This window comes from Emydura macquarii, unplaced genomic scaffold (genome assembly GCF_026122565.2).
Source record: "Emydura macquarii macquarii isolate MOO-44397 ecotype Brisbane River unplaced genomic scaffold, CSIRO-AGI_Emac_v2 contig_2988, whole genome shotgun sequence".
NCBI lineage: Eukaryota > Metazoa > Chordata > Testudines > Chelidae > Emydura > Emydura macquarii.
In genome coordinates, this window is record NW_027133125.1 from 4960146 (window position 1) to 4979264 (window position 19119).

General features: G+C 41.1%; 1 protein-coding gene across 1 annotated transcript in view; it reads right to left on the minus strand.

Moving 5' to 3' along the window:
- USP37 (ubiquitin specific peptidase 37) overlaps positions 1 to 19119 on the minus strand; it is a 49371-nt gene that overhangs the window by 4533 nt on the left and 25719 nt on the right. The window contains exons 16-23 of the mRNA XM_067570061.1: positions 17394 to 17459; positions 16046 to 16196; positions 9881 to 10136; positions 7381 to 7547; positions 4239 to 4299; positions 2144 to 2259; positions 751 to 820; positions 318 to 456 (exon numbers count right to left, since the gene is read on the minus strand). Of these exons, the coding sequence (XP_067426162.1) occupies positions 318 to 456; positions 751 to 820; positions 2144 to 2259; positions 4239 to 4299; positions 7381 to 7547; positions 9881 to 10136; positions 16046 to 16196; positions 17394 to 17459 (1026 nt within the window). The remainder of the gene's footprint in view (positions 1 to 317; positions 457 to 750; positions 821 to 2143; positions 2260 to 4238; positions 4300 to 7380; positions 7548 to 9880; positions 10137 to 16045; positions 16197 to 17393; positions 17460 to 19119) is intronic.

Sequence of the window (19119 nt, forward strand, 5' to 3'; positions counted from 1 at the left end):
CATGCCTTTAACACTTAGCTATCATCTCATTATGACATTAGGATCATTGAAGGACTGCAAGGGTCACCCTGCCAAGAGGCAGGATTTGTTGTGTCTAAACCATTATGCACCAGTGAGGGATAATTCTGTGGTACTGAACTTTCAGAGGAAGCTCTAGTGCTAGTCAAAATCAACTGCAGGAGTCACAATCAAAATGAAGACACACTGACAAATATCAGATTTGGTAACTCCACTGAAGAGGATGGTACAGAGAGAAGCATGGAACTTCATGACTGGGAAATGATTATTACTGGCCCGCATTGCTGAGACTCTCTTACTTGTGCATGTAAAAGAAGATATAGCCACTTCGGTCTCGATCACACTGCACGGAAGCCTCTAGAGTTCTAGACACTTCCAGGTCATTGTAGGTGAACCAGGACTGTTTCTTGATATCATAGACATCACTAATATAATGGCCTTAAAAAAAAAAGAGAGAAGCCACAAGTTTGTTTCTTTTCATGCTATAGTTCAAAACAAATCAGTAAGTTGTTTCCAGATACCCTGTTGCAATTAGCTGACATTTAAATACTGAAACGCCATCATTTTGCACAAACTACTTACAGACTAAATGGATATTTTTGACTAATTCATGTTAACTATGAGAACAGATCTTAAAATTGTATGCATCTTCAAAGAATCATATTACAACCATTTTCTACAATCTACACAAGAACAGAGAGAAAAAGACACCGTAGAGATTATATTCCCTACCTGAAGAGGATGTGCTTCCGATATGGCTGACAATGCTGATGAGACGATAGGAATGAGGGAGCTCTCCTATCTGGAAAATACAATCCAATTATTTGCTTTAAAATATGCACTTAATTCCACTCAGAACAACAGGCCTTACAGCAATTTAGAATATGGCTTTGGATACTCTGTACACAAAGTTCAACTGTTTGAAAAATGTGATCAAGGAACATACGATCTGCCACCTTGGATCGGACCAGGAGGAAAAAAGTGTCCCCTGTCCCTTTAAAATTGGGAAATGCCATGTGAATTTTTTGTTTTTGTTTGTTTCCCCGTTCATCAGTCTGCCTATGGAACAGCAACAAAGTAGTCACTATTTTGATTCCGAACCAGAAAGATGAGGCCTCCATTTTGCTGAATGACCACTTTCCATTGATAACAGTAAGTCCACAGAGAAGTTAAAAACAAAAACAAAAAAGAGAACTACATTGATTTCTGCAGTATTAAAAAAACATTTGATAAATGAGGTAAATTAGCAGAGAAAGACTGGACTAGTGTCCTAGAGAGTCTCTCTCCCCCTGCACTTTGAGTGTCAAAGAGAAAATGCCCCATTCCTCTTATTTGGGATGAAGCTCTTCTCATCACCAATTAAGAAAAAGTAATGCTGATTGTCTTTAAAGAGATTTCCTGATCCTGCTTGGCCTGAAAGACTTATTGATGTGGGGCACATCAATGGTGGAGTGAAAATCTGACTCTCTGATGAAGGTTCAGCAATTGGAAGTAAAAATTTCCTAAAAAGAATTCCCTATAAACACATTAAAGCTTTCCTTTTTATATGGCCATACAGCACTCTCCTTACAAGCAAGATAGATGAGTGATCCTCAGCGGGTCAGACAGCATAGGCAGACAGCAGGAGTTGTTGCTATATTCCGCTCAGGGCTCACAAGCCTCCGCCACAACTTGTCTTGAGCTTTCAGCAGGTTCAGAAGCTAGAAACCCCAGCAGTTACTAGCACTATCACAAAGCACTACACCATCTGAAATGTTATTTCTTCCTTTAAGGCAATTAAGCAGCTTGTATTTTTCCTTGTTTCACACACAGCAGAATGCTTCCAGTAGTAAAGTTACTCTATTTCCCTGTTCACCTCCGCATCCAGAAGACTCCTCATAACAAGTAAGGGGTCTCGGCAGCTCTTCTTGTAGTAGAAAATGAAAGCCTGAGACATGAGAACTGAGATTGTAGGACAGGCTTTTATAGAGGGAGACAACTGAACTCTGCATCGTTTCCCAGTACTAACGGGAACTAACTGCTCGTTAACAAGACTGAACAGATGCACTTGCTTCATAATATCTAGTGCTGAACATGTGAAGAGGCATCAGATCCCCATTCAGTGCTTGAAACAATGGACCATCACCTCAGCATTTCTTTTCAGCTCCTCAGCTTCAGCTTCTGAGTACTCCATGTCGAGAACATCCTCAGTCCCAGAGTCCTCATCAGAGCCAACGCTGTCCAGAAGAGAGCTGTTAAATTCTAAATGGCACAAAGACATGAGGCCATGTAAGAATCTTTGGCACATACAGGAAAGCAACTCACAGAAGTTATAACCCAACCTGCTGTATTTATCTTCATAAAAACACACAAAGGAAATGATAAAGCTAAAGAATCTCGGTTCGGAGGGAAGCAAGGGATATTGGACATTTACAAAAACTACTTTCTACCCCCTCTCTACAAAAAAAAAAACATGGTAACTTATGTGGTGCATATGAGTCAAGGAACAGACCCTGAACTATAAACTGTAGAATAAAAACATACACCCTTTTGTACAGTAGGTCTATGTTAAAGGGTGCAAAAACAGTTAATGCAACAGTAAGGTTGCATGGCAAACTTTTTTGCAAACGTCATTTGACTGCACAGTTGCATTTTTCATAAGTTTTGGTGGCCCTTGGTCAACATCCACATTAAACGAAATGTACCCATTTTGCTCAGTGATTGGGAAGTTTCAGAGGTGACAAGTATTTCTCTATATTTAAACTATAAATTCTATTCACAAAGTACATTTACCAGTTGAAACTGGCATTTAAACCTACTGCTGGCAGTATCCGTCTTTTCATTGTTTATACACGGTGAAAAGGGCTGCTCACCACAGGAACTTCCAGAATGCTTGGCTGAGCAAAATGCACATGGCTTTCTGTTAGAGCCGGAAAGGCTCTCGTACACAGTGTTCTAAACTTTCTGGGATGCTGCAGCTACCCAACTAAAGCGGTTTCCCAGCACTTGTTACAGGAGTTCCTCACAGATGATAGTTGGTCCCAATCCATTGATAACTCTGGGATTAGTACACTGTTATAGAACCAACACTGGACCATGTTAAAAAACTCAGCTTGCTGAGAGGAATTTGACAATATTCAGGATGTCAAACAAAATCAAGGGATTGCAAATCAAGAGGATTCTACATTTCTGGTGCTGGGCCCTACCAGGCTCCTAGAGGACTGGAAATGCTGTAGGGGGAATGCACTCAACCTGTTAGAGAAGGAACTCACTTTGCTAAAACCACCACCCCAATACCTGATTAAAGAGCGGGGTTGTGGGCTGCAAAGAGAGGCCAAAGATGCAAGACACTGGTTAGAGTACACAGTAGTAATTGGCTGAATCTTTACAATGTGACACGTCACACTTGTGAATTACACTTCTTAGGCTGAAGAATGCTTAAACACTGTTCTGTGTATTATACTGCTTTATTCCTGTTACAGAGCAGACCCATACCCCTTCAATAATAATCAAGGGAGGACTACTTAAGAAGCCTGGGCAATATTAAAAGTGAATTTTAAGTAACATTCCTGTATTTCACCATCACAACTGCTCCTCTTTTAGTGAGAGGATTTTGGGGCTTTGTTCTGCCAGGCTGCATGACATCACGCACGCTAGTCTTAGAAGAGTGCTAACCACAGGCTAGGGCTTAAAGTGCTCCCTGCTTCGAATGGACAGGCAGTATACCTGCCCACTTTAGGTGTTCAAAGCTACACCTTGCGGTGTATTTTCTCTCTGTTCTTTTATTAGCTGTAACACATTTTTCCACTATCCTGGATGAATGTGTTACATTTAAATGTACCAAAATGTTAATCCAAAGCTACAGAGCTGCGGCAAGCCAGGGCTTTGGGAACTGATTCAGCCAAGAGAGCATTCTGCAGATGAGATACCGCAGGGATGTCTCAACAGACGCTGGCTTTTCAGGAACACAGAATTTCAAAATCCAAATATCTGTGTACATAATATTTTAAAAAACTGAATTAAGGAATGAAAAACTACTGCAGTTTTCATGTTAAGATTTTTCCCTGGCATTTATTTCCATAATTGAATGAAATAAAACTGGAAAGAACAAAGCCAAGTACAATCAAATACAAAAAAAGGCATGAAATCTCAGCTGCCTTTCAAATGCTCAGAGCTGCGTTCACACACGGATATATTTCCCCTAAAAAGCAGCATTATGGGAGCTCTTTAATAAATTTCACCTTGTAGACTTAATTCAGTGGCTCGTTTAAGGTCATCATCTTCTTTTTGTTCTCGTGCCTCCTGAAGGAAAGAAAACAAAACTTGGTTCACTGAGACACTTCACTGTTTAAAATTCTTGTAGTGCGCTTTTTCCATTGAAACTGTGCTGCTTTGGTTTCTACAACAAACCTGACGTTCCATGTGAAGGAATGTTTGCAACCAGCAAGAGTCCAATGTTCCAGTGCCACAGGACCTGGGACAAGCCTTAATTAAAGCTTGTCAAAGCTACTCAAGTTTGGTATGCAGCAGAGCAAGTCTCTAGTAACACCATGAGTTCTCTCTGCATCATTAATTTGAAAAGCTTCAGAATGAATTTGTGAACCGTTTGCAAAGTAAAACTGTCACTTACACACAAAGTTCCCCACACTTGGACAAAATGTACACTGTTTTCTGCCCAAAGCTAACTGAGGACATAGGCCTTAATCAAAAGGTGAAAAAACCTGCCACCATTTATTTTAAAATTGCTTAAAGAGGGCTTGCCCTGCAGCTTAACAAAAATACATATAACTCATGGAACGTTTTCTGTATTTCCCAGAATACTCCAGAAAAGGATTCTGCAAACGTTACACCAATTAACATTAACAAGTAGAAATAGATAATAAAAAGTAACGTCAGTTTCACAAAAAACATCTTATTTTTTTATATCTCTACCCAGTGTCCTCCCATTACCCTCAAAAGGGGTTTATTCCAGTTGAAGAGACTGGATATTGTTAGTATACAGAATATAGATATTCAGGCCTGCCTGTAAAGACCCATGTTTTGTAAGTATATCCTTATCATTTAGCTGGTTATAGGGGTATAACACAAAGAATCAAAACCGCAGGCCTTCTCTCACTGTGACAGTCTGAGGCCTTGTACTTCAGCTCAGATGTAGGAGTGGCAGCCATAAACTGGGAAGCGTGCAGTCACATATACACATTCCAGCATAATATCTAATACCAAGCTGTTAAGATGGTGATCCAGTCTAACACCTCCAGATAAAGAAAAGATCCTAGAATGTTTAAAGGAAACCTGTTTGATAGCATTCTGTCTGGCAAAATAATTACTTATCAACAGTTATGGTTGTAAAATCTATGCTCCTTATTGTTTTGTCTTTATGGTACCCAATTCTCTATTATCTATTTGAATGATTTCTGTCTGGTTCTTTAATTGTTTCTGTCCATTGCATAACCAAGTGTGATCAGTCCAGGTGGTGGGATATGATTGGTTAAAGAATTATGTTCCAATATGTGAGGGTTGGTTAAAGAATCATCTTGTAATATTGTTAAAGAAATGATTGGTTAAGATACATTATAAAAATGGAGGTAAAACAGGAAGTGGGGGGGGATTTATTGGTGTAAAGGACTGGGGGAGTCCTAATGGATGCTTGCTTGAAAAGATCCCAATAAACCCGTCCTATTGCCTGCTGCTGAACTCTGGACTTCTGCTTCTGTCAGCGAACTAACAACTGAAAGGACTGGGGGAGGGGTCCTAACAGATATAGCTGCCTCCAAAGCCAGTCAGCACTATTCCAGGAACTAGTTCCTTAGTTCAGGGTTGGAATGCATGCCATGCCTGAACCACACATGGGATGGCAGGTCCCCATTATGACTACACCAGAAGATAACATTTAAATCCATTTTACATTATTGCCATAGGGTTTTTCATCTCACAGTTCCAAAAGCATCTAGGAATCTATATCTTAAAAGCATAGCTGAAATGAAGCAGTCCATCACTGAGCCTCATAACGAATTACACTGGAGAGTGGGGAAATCTACCCCAGCTCTTAGAAGGAATACCATGACATCGAATATCAACACAAAGCAGGATCCTCAGGTCAAGGAATCATAACAAATGATCTCCTCCCCCATCACAGAAAATCGTATTGACCTCAACTTGTCTATACAAGAAGGATTGAGGGTTAAGTTGACTCCAAGATGTCTAGGTATTTCAAACTGGAAAATAGGTTGTCAAAATTGGAATTTTTTTTTCTAATTTAGATAAAAATAAAAATCTATATAAAAGATTTTTTTTTATTTTAAAAACGTTTTTTATTTTTACAGTTGGTAGAAATTAAAGGGGAGACAGGGTAGGACTGCATTAGGGCAGCGCTGACAGTGGGGCTGCAAGAGGCTCCCTGCACAGTTGAGGGGCTCATGACAATAGGACATAAAGTGCAGGAATGGCTGCAGTCCTGGCGATGGGATGTTGCTGAACAGTTCCTGTCTGGTTTCAGCTCCCTTCAATGTTTGTGTTTATGGAAGGGGAGATGAGCAGTCTGCCCATTAGTTGTGTAATATTTTAACAAGCCTCGGGGCTGCTTGAACTCTAAATGTTTCTAGATGGCCAGGCGTGGCCAACAGCCCTTCTGTCCCCATTTGTGTTTGACTAGAAGGCTGAGTTAACCTTTGCAACCCCAAGACTGGATTACACGGGGATAACGGAAGACTTCAAAAACTTCAGCAAGTGCATAACACGGCTGTGTGCTTGCTTAGCACACCACACTTGTGACCTGTGATCTGCACTAGCTCTCATTTTGTGTAATTCAAAGCGCTAGTATTAACCTAAATGGTTTGGGACCTAATTACCCGAGAAACCTGCCCTTATCCCTTACGTGATACCTCAGCAGTTAAGCACAGCTCAATGGTTTGAGCTAACTGTGTTCTGATTAAACAAGAGAGCTTCTAGCATGGTTGTCTGAGTGGGTGGTCACCTCTATTGGAACCTGCTTCCTCCTCTGTCTCTTGACAGGACATGCTGTAAGGCCCTCAAGTGAATTATGGAGATGCAAGGAAGTTAAAGAATGAGGTTTGCTAATTATCAATTCATAACTAAGTGAGACACAGTTTTGCCTTTTTTAGAATAGATAACCCTTTGAAAATCACACCTAGATATTTAAAGTTTATACTAACTGTGATTAATATAGTTAATCTCAGTGACTGTATTGGGTAGCGAATTAGAATAAACTTCTGCTTTTCATACTGGTCTCTTCCTTCTAGAAGGTAAGTACTAGCAGTGGAGATAATTTGTAATTACTGTCCAAGTCCAGGGTGAGTTTTTATTTCGCCATCAGGTTTCTGCTGTTAGGAAAGACTACTCAGAGAAGGGAATATTAGCTCTTACTTGTTCTTGGAGGCTCTGAGCCAGTGCCTGCTGAAGTTCTTGTTCCTCCCGCTCTCGCTCCATATCGTACTGCTGCAGCCAGTCGACCTCCCCCTGGGAGCCTTCCGGAGTTTTGTTTTCCTTATTCTCATCAAAATCTTTAGTTATCTCAGTGAAATTGGCAGGACCTGAGGAAGCAGAGGACATTTATGCTTTTCTGGTCCCTTGTTTGTTACCAGCTAAATCCTCTTTATGCCCCTGAACAACTTGGAGGACAGTGACATCTACTGGTAGAGGGACAGCTAATGAGTCCTTAGGAATGTCTAAGGATTTGATGAGAGAGGGGAATGTTGTAAGAAGTGTTGCAGGTTTGGGACTGAGCAAGGTTTTATCAAAATCCTCTCCCCCCCAAACTCCATGCTTTCATTTAAAACCAGCAGCCTTTGCCTAAACAAAGGTGTTCCATTCTGCTAGGCTTTTACAGTTGTGGCCCAGGTGCCAGAGTTACAATACTTAGACTTAGTCAGTGCTTACATACTACGGTGCTGGCACTACAGAGAAATCTAAAATTGAACCCCCTACGTCACCTCTAATTAAGAAAGAGGGAAGCAGCAAAACCTTTTAAATGCTGTTAGGGTTTATCAATTTTCTGCTTCAATTTAGAGCTAGATGATCTACAGATTTTTAAACAGCATAAAAGCACAAGTAATTTAAAACTTTGTAGTTCACCTTTAAGATGCATGCAATGGAAAGAAGAAAAAAGCTGTTTTACAAAGCTTCTGCAGGGAATATTGGCTGACATTACTATATGTACCACTCCCCGACTTTCAACCCCCATTTGGGTACAGGTAAATGGTCAGGATCCCCTGAGAGAACCAGAAGTGCAATGTTTTAATGTGAACCCTCCTGGTATTAGAAAAGCAGACTTCCACATCTGTTCATTAGTGATCAAAGAGGATTACAGAAAGCAGAATACCAGCATCTGCAACCTCCTGAGTCAGGATCGTAGCCCAGCTCTGTCTAATCCTTTTAGATGAATAGCAAAACAGAATGTTTACATTACTTTTTTAAGTCTGACTCAGACCTGCACTACTCTAAAGAGCAACGTCGACAAAACAATCCTGGCGTGCAGCCGCCTGGGGCTTGCTGGCGACCAGGTGCCAGAGGGGCTGCAGCCACCTGCACCTCGTCTCACAACCCCCACACTGCCACTTAGGTCAGTGGAAGTGCTCCTGGTGAGGACACTCTCCACCAATCCAAGGAGAGCAGTGTGAACATAAGCCACCATAGCAGTGGCTAAAATACATACCTTATGTCGACAAATTTCTGTAGTGTAGACATTGCCCCTGATAGTGAAAGTCTGAGGCTAACTCCATAAAGTTTCTGACTACTACACAGCTCTCAACTATTAGTAGGAGTGGGGAAAGTGTGGCCTCTGTTGTATCTAAACTAGCTAGGTTCACTTCTCTAAAGGTACAAGAAATTCAGTGTGACTGTGTAAAATGCACCAGTGTGTATGAATGCAGACTCAATGTTGTGTATTCAATCTGAATTTTTTCATGACTTCTGACATGAAGTTTCATTTGACAGTACCTGACATTCTGAGCTAACTGCAACCTTTAGTAATGTAGGATTTTTGCATTTAATTTCTTAACTCATAAGAAAAAGAAAAAAAGAAGGAACTTTATTTTACTGTGTTTTCAAGATAGCGGAGTTAGAAAATAACCTGGTCCAGAGCAAGTACCACCGAGCAAATTACAAGCTTTTAAAAATTTCCATTATCCAACTAGAAGAGCCGAGACCCAATTACCATACACTGAAATCAATGGGGCTTCCTCACAATGGTAAGGTTAAACATGTGCATAACTGTTTGCAGGATTTGGGGCCACAATCATGGCCCCAATAAAAGCATGTTGGGATTTCCTATGCTGAAGGATTTACATAAATGTTTACATAAATGTTTTAGAAAGAAAAACCTTTTTTTAATTATATATGGATGAAGCCAAATTAATTACAATTCTATTTATTTTTCACAACTTATCAGAGGGATTCTAGCCTTATCCTTTGAATGTATTAATCATACACAAAAAACAAGTATCTTCAGATATTACATTATTCAGGACTGCAACTGATTTGGAGACAATTATAGAAAATAAGGAATATGGAAGAATAGATTCCAAATACTGTTAATCTCAACAATTTGAACTCTACGGTCAATGAGAGAGGTGATCGTTCAACTGGAGATGGAAAAAAATCACCAAACAAAACATTGGTGATGATCTTAAGTTTTGCAGTCATATTACAAATGTCTGACATGAGAACATTTTCAAAATTCAACAAACAAAAAGCTTTAAAAGACAGAAAAATGTAAGATATATAAATATCTCCATGTACAGACACTACTTACAGTACACTCACACACAGTTCATGCCCCATATATTACTGATTTGTTGTTGTAAATATCAACTTTAGAATCACCATAGCATCTGTTCAGTTAAGACAAAGTTACATCTCACCCTACCTGATTCTGTAGTTGCTTTAGGTTTTTCCAGGTCTCCAGACTGCAGATTTTCTGGCAATTCCTGCATCTCGTCCTCTCCAAAACCAGTGTCTGGGCTGCTTGTTGGTTTATCTTCATCATGGCTCACAGAGAACGAGGCTTCCCTCTTGCTAATCTCTAACACAGCTGCTAGAAGCTCATCCTCACTCATTCCGTCAAAACCAGCATTTCCCAAGTCAGAGGATTTGTCACACTCTGGTTTACTTCTTTTTGAACCCTACAAATTAATGGATTTAGGCTTAAAGGCTTTAAAAATTCATGTGTCACACTAGGTTTGCATTTATTGTGCACATTTCTTTTGAGTTAACCATCCGGGAAGTGGGAGTTTGGGTCTCAGCCACACTAAATACAGTTTGGATATACAAAATCAATGCAATATGACTTTGGGGACTAACATGAACTTTGAATAATACATCTACAGCAGTGGTTTTCAACTTTTTTTCATTTGCAACCCTCTAAAAAATTGCAAATGGAGATGCAGACCCCTTTGAAAATCTTAGACATATTCTGCAGACCCTAGGGATCCTTGGACCACAGGATAAAAACCACTGTTCTATGGAAATGACAACCTTTCATGAACCCCTTAGACATAATCTGTGGACCCCCAGGGGTCTGCAGACCACAGGTTGAAAACCACTGATCTACAACCAGGATTTGTAAGATGTGCAAGGCTATAGCTATCTCTCCATCGGTGATCATCCCTCCTTCCCCTCATGACACCCATCTAGGTGGTAGAGAGTCCTCAACCCCTGGTAACCTCCATATATGGCTAGCAAAGTCATCAACTATAGGTGATTAATGAAGCGAGGCAACAGTAGCAAGGGATAAATGCAACCTGAACTGGAAGATGGAAAGAGAACTACTGAATCTGGACCAGGATGAGAAGAGATAGGGCAAGAACTCAGTTTCCCAAATGAGCCTTAGACTGTTTCAGCACATATGACCAGGAGAGGCCAAAACCTGCAGATCAGGGCAGCAAATAGCAATGCAAAAAAAGAAAAAAAAAATGGTTCTTTCAAAACAGACAGGACTGTCAACTCTACTCGGACAACTCAGGCTAACGCTGTCTACTTATGCTTCAGGTGTGTTGGCCAGCTCATACGCTGCTGCAGTAGCCTTCTTTGCTCAACACACAGACTGTTGACGCTATAAACTGACCACCACACCAGTAACACACACTCACTCAGACCAGAGATTATTTCCATCTTTGATGCTGCAGGACCAGTACTACCACTGGCACCAGACCACGGATAGGAAAGGAAGGCAGGTCAGAGGAGGGTGAAGTTCCAGGGAGAGCAGATGGTCTGTTAGTAACAACTGGTAGCTGGTCAGGTTCATGCATGTAGGACCACCAATGCCTATGGTCATGTGATTTATTGGCATCCTTTTGTCTGCAAGAGATAGTGGAAAATTGCAGCCTATGATGTAGATGGTTTGCAATGTCTCGTGTCTAAGTAGTTCAATTTGAGATTTGCATAATCTTTGGCAGTTATTGCAAATACCTTTGTCGCAGTTGGGAGCTGCTCGCTTCCAAAAGCTCTTTTCTCTTCAAGCTATAGGAGACAACTCCTGTCATGGACTCTGATGCTCTGATGGAGACCATGGTACCAACTGTTATGACAACTTGCCAAGGTTCCCCATCGGTCAGGATTAATTCCAAGTTCCTTCATATATCGCTTGCATGTGTCTTTGCAGCGAAGCTTGGGACACCCTCTTGTTCTTGCTCCTTCTGACAGCTCTCCATATAGTATATCCTTAGGTATGCGTCCATCTTTCAACCAACCTGTGCAGCCATCTTTGCTTGAGCAGGGCTGTCACACTTGGTACATTTGCCTTTTCAAGAACCTCTGTGTTGGTAACTTTATCTTGCCATCTGATGGTGAGCATACGGTGTAAGCAGCGTAACTGGAAACTGTTTAACCTTGTCTCCTAATGAGCATAAGTTGTCCATGTTTCCCCACCACACATGAGAGAGCTGAGGATGTGAGCTTGGTATACTAGCATTTTGGTCTCGATGGTAAGCTTTGAGTTGTTGCATGCTCTTTTAGGGCTCGTCTACACTTACCTCGCGATTCGGCGGCAGTCGACGGGAGTTATGCAAACTACACAGAGTAGTTTGCGTAACTCACGTTGACTGCTCTGCTTCCCTTCTGCGTGCTGTCTACACTGCGCTGTGCTGATGGGAACAGTGTTCCCATCGACGCAGCGCTACACTTCTTGAGGGGGTGGATTTACTCAGTCGACTTCCTGAACAATTGAGCGGGTCTATATTGACTGCTCAATCGATCCAGAAAGATCGATCTGGCGGCGGCGAATTCATCGCGGTCAATATAGACATGGACTGTGTCAGTCAACTAAAGGTGGTGGCAGCCTTTCCAAAGCAAACATTTATCCAGCAAGAGTTTGGTAGTCACTGTAGAACCTAAATAGTAGAACTTTTGGACTACTACTAGCTGGTTTGCATTGAAGATGTTTAAAGGATCTTGTGGAACACCCTGTCCTAATAGAACTATTTTCTTAATGCTGATGATGAGAGCAAATGCCTGACAAGCACTTGAAAGGCAATCCGTGAGTTCTTGTAATAGATCTTCATGGTGGGCTATAAAGGCAGCATCATCTGCGAATAGAAGTTCCATGATTTGCTCCTTTTTGACTTTAGTCTTTGCCTTAAGTTGTGAGAAATTGAAGAGTTTCCCATCCAATCTTGTGTGGACATACACTCCATCTTTCATGTCCTTAAACGCTCAGTTTAGGAGTACCAAGAAAAAGATTCCCAAGAGCGATGGGGCAATAACATTTCACTCTGCTTTTCATCACAAACCTGTCCAAAACAGACCCGTCAAACCAACATGAAATGAATGTATAAGCCTTAACAAGGTTGAAGGACATCCTATCTTTTCTAGTACTGCAAACAGACCTGCTCTGTTGACTGCATCAAATGCTTTGGTTAGGTCCACAAAAGCAATGTACTATGGTCGGCTTTGCTCTCTGCACTTCTCTTGACGTTGACGCACAGAAAATGTGTCTATAGTTCATCTTCCAGCCCTGAATTTGCACTGTGATTCAGGGTAGACTTGATTCGCCAGCTGTTTTAGACACACTAGCGAAATACCCCTGTAGTTGTTACAATCGCCCTTTTCGCCTCTGTTTTTACACTGATTGATAATGTTTGTGTCAAGCATCTCGTGGCACCTTACCCTCTTTCCAGCATTTAAGTAGCAACTGAGAGAGATATGGAAGTAGGCTCTCTTTTCCACACTTAAGAATTTCCGCTGGGATGCCATCTTTTCCAGGAGCTTTTCTACTGGATGACAAATCAATGACCTTGCTGAGCTCTTCTACAGTGGGCTCCACAGCTAGCTCTGGCATAACCTGTAGAGTTGGTATTTGATCCAGTGATTCACTGGCGATGTTCCTTTCTTGTGCACGTAGCTCTGAATAATGGTCAACCCAAAGAGACAGTGGCTTACTTTTATCTGTAATAATTTCACCATTTTGTCATTTAAGAGGGGCAACCTTATTGACAGTGGGGCCTAGAGCTTTCTTCAGGCCACCAGACATGACTGAGATTTCCTGTATCTGAAGCTGTCTGTATTTCTTCTGAGAGCTTGGTCCAGTAATGATTTGCACAGCGTCTACTTGCTCTCTGTATCTCAGCTTTTGCATGTTGAAGTCTCACTTCGGTGCTCTCTGTTGGCTTCTTATTGTGTTCCAGGTAGGCTGTGTTCTTAATGTTAATAAAAGGTAAAAGTTCCATTTCATTTTCTTCAAACCAATCCTTTTTTGATGATGATCTCTTTCCCCCAAAGGTAGCTAAAGCTGTTTCATGGATTGTTGTTCTTGAATCTTCCCAAAATTCCTCTGCCTTCTCTGGTAGTGACTTCCCAGGCATGCTGAGTTCAAAAAGCCTTCACAAACTCCTGGTATTTCCTCTGATTTTTTGATGGTAGGAGCACTGATTTTGGGCTTGCTCCCAAGTTTTGCTCTATATAGTTTCTTGGCTGTAATCTTCACTTTGCTAATGATCAGAGTGGCCGGTGTCACAATCAGCACTGTGAAACGTGCGAGTGTTCTGCACTGAGGGTAGGTCTTTCCTACTGACGATGACAAGATCTAATTGGTGCCATTGGCCTGATCATGGATGTCGCACTTTGTGGTGATCTTTCACCAAAACAGGAGTTGGTAATACACATTTGGTTTTGGGCACAGAATTCAAGAAGTCGTTGGCCGTTCTCATTCATCTTGCCAATGGCAAAATGTCCTAGGCAATCTGGTCATGAATTGTTATCTGCGCTGACTCTTGCACTGAAGTCACCAAGGAGGAAAAGTTGCTCAGTGGATGGTATTCTTTTGACGACTTGACACAAAGAGTCGTAAAATGTATCCTTCTCCTTGGGGCTAGATTTGAGTGTTGGTGCATAAGCACTAATGATGTTCACAAAGCCGATGACTGTCTGAAAATTAAGTGAGATAATGTGCTGACTTCCCAATGGATATTTCTAGGAGCTCTATCCACTTATTTCTCACAGCAAAACCGACACCAGGCAGATGATTTTCTTTGCTGCTTTTACCCTTCCAAAAGAAGGTATAATTGGCCTCTTGGACAGAACCAGCATCTGCAAGTCTTGTTTCCTGAAATGCTGCAATGTTAATGTTGAGTTTGCACAGTCTATCAAAGCTGACTTCCATATGCTGCTTGTGTATTGTAGGTCATCATCGGCTGTCAATCCCAGGCACATGATCCTAATATTTCAGCTTCCAAGACCGAAAGTTCTTAGCTTCTTATTTTTTCCAACTGCCACCTACCATGTTGTGTCTATGCTACCAGCAAGGAAGGAGTGTCCTCTCTATGTAAGATGGCTGCAATAGCCTGAGCAATGAATATGGAGGCGCTTCTTTGCCCATGAGTCAGCGTCTCCCTCTTGGCTTCACTGCTTTAGACCAAAGGAAGGACAGAAGTTGATACATTTGGAGCCAGCTACGCTGCAGGAGTTGCCAGTGCAAATGAGACCCTCCTCAGACACTCATCCACCCAAAGCCGTTGGTGCTTCTTGAGGGTTCTGGGTTAACCAACCAACCACTGCCCAGCACTTGACATTGACCAATACAGATTGTACTGTTTATGGTCATAGCGTTCGCAGGATCTCAAACCTAACCTGACCTACGAGCAAGCCAACAGTACAGCCCCATCAAGTCTGCTCCACAGCAATCCTGGAAGACTAGAATTGATTCATTTGCTATTCATATAAATTGGCTTCATTACCCCATTTTTGCAGCAACAGCCCCTGTCACTCCCTAAAGAAGAGTACAAAGGAAGGCACTCCTATCAGTGAAGGTAGATGCAAAATAGAATCCTCACAGTTTGTCTTACTTGCCATTCGGGGATGTCATTCCCTTCCCATACAATCCCAATTCATCTCCTTTCTACGGCACTTACAATGCCATCATACAGGCAAGAAGCTTCTTTAGATGCAGCCAATATCTGCCACAACACAGACCCCAAAGGCAAATGGTATTGAACTATACCTTGATACCAGAAACTAGGTCTCTAAACATTTCTAAGCATTATCACTAGAGATTGACAGCTTCACTTTTCAATCAGCTAAGAGGGTCAGAGTCCAACACACTCAATTTGGATGTCCACAAACTCATTCTGATGGTACATAATTATTTTTCTTCCCCATCCTCAATGTGTGTCCTGGCTCTCAGATTTAAACAAAGAATTTTACTAGATAATTTTACAAGTGACTTGTTTTCATCTTATTTCAGCCAGCGAGCAGCCTCAGTAGAAGGCAATTCAAATACCGTTTAAGGACTGACAAGTACAATTGCTGTGCAGCTGGCACATCTGAGCTAAAGACTTAAGTGCAGTTCTAATACAATCCCAAGCCAACACATACAGAGAGATCAATTAGATGGCCGGGCAAAGCATTCCCCTTCAGCATCATAGTGCAAATTATGAACCAATCTTGTATTTATCTGTTTTATTCACAGTCTACTAGAATCTGACAGTCCAGACACAAACATGTAAGGGATTTTTTAGGTTTGTAAGGACATGTTTTCTCCTCTCAATAACAGAAAATGCACACGTATTGTAAGTCCCATGGAGAGGAAAGAATCCGTTACCTTTTCAGCCTCTTCTTGCTGTTGCTGTTGCTCTCTGCTCTGCACATCACACAGTCTTTGACTGTGGGCAACAGAGCGTTTCAATGGCTCATCCTCACTATCTGAATCCACATAGAGTGCCACGGAGCTCTTAGATTTGAATGTATACTTTCTGCAAATAAAAAAATACAGCACCATAGAAACCTGTTTAACTGTTAAAAAAAATTAAATTTGGGGATAACAAGTAGGACAGTTATGCAGATTTAGAACAGACTCCTGTTTGCTACATGTAAAATCTATTTTACTTAGCAGATCAATTTTCTATCCTAGCTTACCTATTGATGCATTGGAAGTTACTGTATTCCTTTATCAGGTATTCATTAAAAGAACTTTCCTGCACTTCTGTGTTTAGGTATTTACAGGGCATAAACAACATTCTGTAAACATTCACTTAAGTGGACTATGCTATTTAACTCAGGAAATTTATTTAAACACCATAATTGTCTGAAACCAAGTTGTACAGACCACAAGGACTCTAAATAGTGTTGGCAGGACAAAACTCACGTGTACTATTTTTCAGCTTTCCAGTTTGGCCTTTTGCAAATGTTACTTTTGGTTTTATTAAAATCAAAAGCAAGGAGGGCTCAAGAAGATGAAAAGTAACAGCATTCTGTATAGATTAAGAAACCTGTGCTATCTACATGCATCCTCCACTGTCTTCATTTTTATGCAGTGCAAAATTATCCAACACTACATTACATTGATCACCATTTCTTAGGCCCTGGCCTCTTAGAATGAAGAGTAAAAAACACTCTCTCTCTCTCACCCCCACAAATAAACCCTAGGATTAAATGCCCCTCTTCCAGAATCAACTTTGGAGCACTAAACATAAGGACAGAGAAAAAAGAGTTAGTTCTCAGAATAACAGACTACTTTGCTTCTCTTGTAAATGACTTACAAACTAGCTTGCTTGTAATTATGGTTAAAACCAGTTCTTAAGGAGTGGAACTATCAAAGAGTCATATAAACTAAGTTCAATTTTCCTTGCTACCATAGGTTTTAAGACTGAAAAATCTAGTCTGTATTAAAATTATTAACCTCAGAAAACAGGCTTATAAGAGAAATGCTGAAAGACGCCATTTGGGCTGTGTGAAAAGTGTCTTTAATATTTATGCCATTGGATATGCAATTTCAGTACAACTCTGGAGCACGAAAACCAGTGTATAGAGACAGTCATTCAAAATACAAAAATCAGAGAGTAAAAATGATATAGGGAGATAAAAAAAATCTTGCCTCTCTTCTGCTTTTAAGTACTCAAAAGTTCTTCAGAGAACCCCCAAACCATGGAAATTTCAGAATTACAACTCACCTACAAGGTGTGGAAGTGCTTACAGTACAGGAATTCACCATTTGGGAGGCTTTCAATGGTCGAGAACTATGAAAAGAACAAAGTATTTATTGCCACAGTTATATTCTTAGAAAAATTAATGTTACTCATCTGCTACGGCATGCTAGCCCACAGCCAAAAAAGCCATAAGTAGAATATCCGTTTGTATTTGTTAATCACAGATTCAGAGTAAGAATTCTATGATATCAATATACAAAAGTTGTTCATAAAAATAATTAACCCTTTCACCTTGATCCATCTCTTAGCGGCACACCTTAGAACAGCTCTCAGATTAAAAGCGTGAAATACTCCTGTAAGGACTGCAACGGATTCCTTTTTTACCATCTTTCCAGCTCCTCCTGCCAACCCATGACCTGCTCCCCCACAACCTGCCCTGGTACCTGATCCAGGTTTTCACCAAGACAATTCCCACAAAAGCTTTCTGATCCGCCTGACACTCATCTCAGATCCCTCAATTCCATCAACTCTCCCCACACCCACAACCATCGGCTGGCTGTAGCAATCCCTTCCAATCCACACAGCCAACCTCCCCTCCAAACCCCAGAGCGCTGCATCCAGTTCACCGGATGTCACCCCTTACTGCTAGTCAGGATGATGGATTAAGACTGAGAACATTCAGGTTCCATTACAAACCACTGAAAATCTGACCCTTTCAAAGACATTTTAAAGTGTTTTTTCCTCTCTTTTTATTCTGCTTAGCTTATGTTATTTATACAAAAGTAAAGTTTTCAATTACAAAAATATACTGTTGAAAAATCTTATTTAAAACTATGCACGAAGAACACATGTGCCACACTGATGAACATGCCAGATGCATCCCAACTCATTATGCTACTGTGGTTATGGCACTGGACTGGAACACAGAAGAGCCAGGTTTTGTTCCTTGCTTTCCTAGACTTCCTTTGTGACACTGGGCATGGTCATCTCTCTGTGCCTCAGTCTGCCATCTGTAAAAATGAGACTGCTGCATGCAGTTCTGGTCACCCCATCTAAGAACAGATGTATTATAGAATTGGAAACGGTGCAGAAAAGGGCAACAAAAATTATCAGGGTATGGAACAGCTTCCATACGAGGAGAGATTAAAAAGACTGAGATTGTTCACCTTAGAAAAGAGACAACTAAGGGGGAATATGAAAAAGGCCTATATAAAAGCATGAATGGTGTATGGAGAAAGTGAATTGGGAAGTGTAATTTACCCCTTTCACATAACACAAGAACTAGAGGTGTCACAAAAAAAAATTAATAGGCAGCAGGTTTAAAACAAACATTAAGGAAGGACTTCTTCACCCAATGCACTGTCAGCTTGTGGAACTTGCTGTTAAGGGACGTTGTGTAGGCCAAAAGTATAAATGGGTTAAAAAAAGAATGAAATAAATTCATGGAGGATAGGGTCCATCAAGGGCTATTAACCCAGATGGTCATGGATGCAAACCCATGCTCCGAGTGTCCCTAAGCCTCTGACTGCCAGAAGCTGGGACTGGATGTCAGAGGAGGGATCACTCAAAATTGCCCTCTTCTATGCATTCCTTCTGAAGCATCTGGCTCTGACTACGGTCAGAGACAGGATACTGGGATAGATGGACTGTTGGGTCTGACTAAGTATGGCCATTCTGAGGTAATGCTTCTTTATTTCACAGGCATGTTGCGAGGACAAATTCATTGTGTGAGGTACTCAGATACTGTGGT